Genomic DNA, 3389 nt, shown 5'->3' with positions numbered 1-3389 from the left:
TGGATTACAATCCGCCATCAAAATTATACATTTAATTATTCTAGCTGCTGTGAGAAAAGGCTATAAACGATCGGCCACCTGCAGGATCCTCACATGGATAGCCTAGTAGCCGGGGAAACTTCTTTATGTTTACAGACGTGACGTAATGACGCAGTGCCATGATCGAATTTCCCGCGAAAACCTACCCGTACCACTCAAATTAGAAAACATTATTATAAGCTAACCGTTGTGAATCGGGCTAAAGTAAGGCAATAGTTTTGAACACTGGCTGGTTATGTACTTACTCAAATATTGATTTTGGATCATTTTTAACCAAAAAAAAGTTACGGACTGCAGATTTAAGTGAATAAAATGGCAATAATCCGCAATATGCATTCACACATATTTCAGTATGTGTTGACACTAATGACTTTATTTGAATGTTTCATTGATACAACATGGCACTGAGTATGCATAGTGACATCATTGCTTGATGACGTCAGGAACCGATGAATTGGCTTTTTGGTCCGGTTCAATGAGCCGAACTGTCAGAAAAGAACCGGTTCGCGGAAATGAATCGGACTTTGCATCAATACTGCCAGTGTTGCCAATTTAGCTACTTTGTAGCTAGATTTAGCGACTTCCTCGCCCCTTTTGAGACTTTTTTCAAAAGTTTAGGGACGAATATCGCAACTTCTTGGACAAACCTTATCTAAGTTCTCATCTTGCCCACTGATCTACGTTCATCTTTATATAGATCAGTGAATTTGCCATTGTGATGTCATTTAGTGACATTTAGCTACCAGTTTTAGCTACTTTCAATTGAAAGCAGTTGGCAACACTGACTACTGCGCGGGGACACGAAGGTGCAGAGGGATAATCCCCAATCGTAGTCAAAACAGGCATGAGGTCAAACACAATAAGCAGTCCAAACAATGACAGAGTTCAGGGCTGAGGCAAACACAGTAATCCAGACAGAATATCAAGAACCAGGACAATAAGACCTGAGAGAACCAAGATAAAGGCTTAGAACTGCAGCTGTGATACACACAAAACTTCACAAAGAGTGACTGAAAACAGCAGGCTTATATACTGTAGGCAGAGGTAATGAGCAACCGGTGAAAACAATCAGGCATGATGAGTCCTGGCAATGGGTTATGGGAAATGCAATCCAGGATACAGTGACGAAGGTATGGGATGGAGTGCCCTCTGGTGGCTATCAAGGGCACTCCAGCTGGTGATCGTTACAGTTATTACAAATCAGATACTTCTTAGTCAACACATAAAACAAGTGTACATATTTAAAGCATGACAAAATTTTATTAAAATGTGCACATTGTAATAAAAAAGTACCTTCTGTGCAGTAAGTGTTAAGAAACATACCCATGAAAATATACTCCGTTTAAGTACGCTTAAGTGCCTTTTTATTTGATAAATATTATATTATCTGCAAGTACAGTTTTGAAGTAGACTATACATGCACAATATAATTCAAGTGTGGTTCCAATTAAATGTGACCCTTGACCACAAAACCAGTCTTAAGTCGCTTGGGTATTTTTTTTGCAATAGCCAAAAAAACATTGTATGGGTCAACATTATCAATTTTTCTTTCATGCCAAACATCATTAGGATATTAAAGATCATGTTCCATGAAGATATTTTGTACATTTCCTACCGTAAATATATCAAAACTTAATTTTTGATTAGTAATATGCATTGCTAAGAACTTCATTTGGACAACTTTAAAGGCGATTTTCTCAATATTTAGATTTTTTTGCACCCTCAGATTCCAGATTTTCAAATAGTTGTATCTCGGCCAAATATTGTCCTCCTATCCTAACAAACCATACATCAATGGAAAGCTTATTTATTCAGCTTTCAGATGATGCATAAATCTCAAATTTTCTAAATGACTTATGAACTTCATAAAACTTATGACTGGTTTTGTGGTCCAGGGTTACAAATGCGAGTTATACTCATTTTTACCAACTAGAGGAATATTCCTCCTAAATCTCTCTCCGATTCCTCCTCAGTTCGTTCCTTTCCGAGACTACATCGATCGCAGAGGGAATCACATCCTCAGCATGGCCCGTCTGGCCAAAGACGTTCTTGCAGAAATCCCCGATCAGTTCCTCCAGTACATGAGGAGCAGAGGCATCAAACCTCAGCACTCGTCCCACTCCACCTCCTCCAAACCCCCGTCCACACTCGTCCACCCGCTGCAGACACAGATCTGAGCCATCGCACAAACCAGACGTCCTCTCTTTGGTTCACCTTCACTCTCAGGATCACACAAGGCCTGTCTGAGTGAAACGCTGCCCTTCTGCATGCTCTTTCAGTATGAAGGGTGATGTTAGGCGCGCTGAGGTTTCAGAAGGTGTTTCAGACTGTTTTAAAGTATCGAGTGGCCTCTTCAGTCAGTCAAACATCAGATATGACTTCACAGTCTCTGTCTCACATACCACCATCTCCTGTTCTCATGTCTGACAAACTTCTGCATACGTTTACAATTGTACCGTTTTTTACAAATAGATTTTTTTTGTACCTCATGAAAACTCTGAGCTGCTTAACAATGAAATGTACTCATTTTATTACATGATGTTGGAAACAGAGCGAGTGTGATTTTAGAATAAGCATGAATCCACCCTCAGTACAAACGTTAGGGAAACTTTCATGCGGTTGTGCGAGGCCTTGGTTTTCATTTTATTGTAGTGTTCGCTTTAAAATATTTTACTATTTCAGTATTCCATATTCTTGGTCATTTGACTGCCTCAAACTGTACAGAATTTGTGCTTAGCTTTCGCGGCACTAGCACAGCACAGAAATTTAACAGGAAAGCCTTACTCTCCGTTAAAGGAACAGTTCACCCAAAATGAAAAAATCTCTCATTATTTAGTCATCCTCAAACATGTATGATTATTACTAGCATTATTGCACGTTTTGACAGTGATCTTAAAGTCTAAATTTAATTAAATGTTGTATTACACAAATGTCAGTAATTGAGAAATTCCGCAAACTGTAGTTTATGATTATGAAAAGAGAAACATACATTTAACAGACTTGTATAAAATAAAAATAAGCATTAGAGAATATTCAAAATAGCCATAACCATTAGGGAGCGTTATGTATAAATTCTCATTAGTTGTCAAAAAAAAGAAAAAGTTATAGAACATTTTGTGTAAGATTGTCACAAAAACTTCTCTGAATGTTCTTGAAATACAGAGTTCTGGCATGAACCTCTAGATGGCGCAGTCCGATAGGTCTAGCTCAATCTGACTTGGTGATATCATTGTCACATGGCAGCTGATTGGTTCTCTCCTGTATCAGTAACCAATGAGCTCGCTGCTCAATATTCAAATACCTGGCTTTTGTTTGCTGTAGCAGTTGGCAGCGCACTTCAGAAACCCTCC

At 38.7% G+C, this 3389-nt stretch overlaps 1 protein-coding gene across 1 annotated transcript in view; it reads left to right on the top strand.

Moving 5' to 3' along the window:
• Positions 1 to 2843, top strand: part of LOC107723993 (copine-8-like) — a 78093-nt gene extending 75250 nt beyond the window's left edge. The window contains exon 20 of the mRNA XM_016532756.1: positions 2013 to 2843. Coding sequence (XP_016388242.1) covers positions 2013 to 2216 — 204 coding nt within the window. The 3' untranslated portion in view covers positions 2217 to 2843. The remainder of the gene's footprint in view (positions 1 to 2012) is intronic.
• The last annotated feature ends 546 nt before the right edge of the window (positions 2844 to 3389 follow it).

Source organism: Sinocyclocheilus rhinocerous, unplaced genomic scaffold (genome assembly GCF_001515625.1).
Source record: "Sinocyclocheilus rhinocerous isolate Xijiao unplaced genomic scaffold, SAMN03320098_v1.1 scaffold63, whole genome shotgun sequence".
Classification (NCBI taxonomy): Eukaryota; Metazoa; Chordata; class Actinopteri; order Cypriniformes; family Cyprinidae; genus Sinocyclocheilus; species Sinocyclocheilus rhinocerous.
The sequence above is the reverse complement of the archived record's forward strand: the minus strand, read 5'-3'. Positions and strand labels throughout refer to the sequence as shown.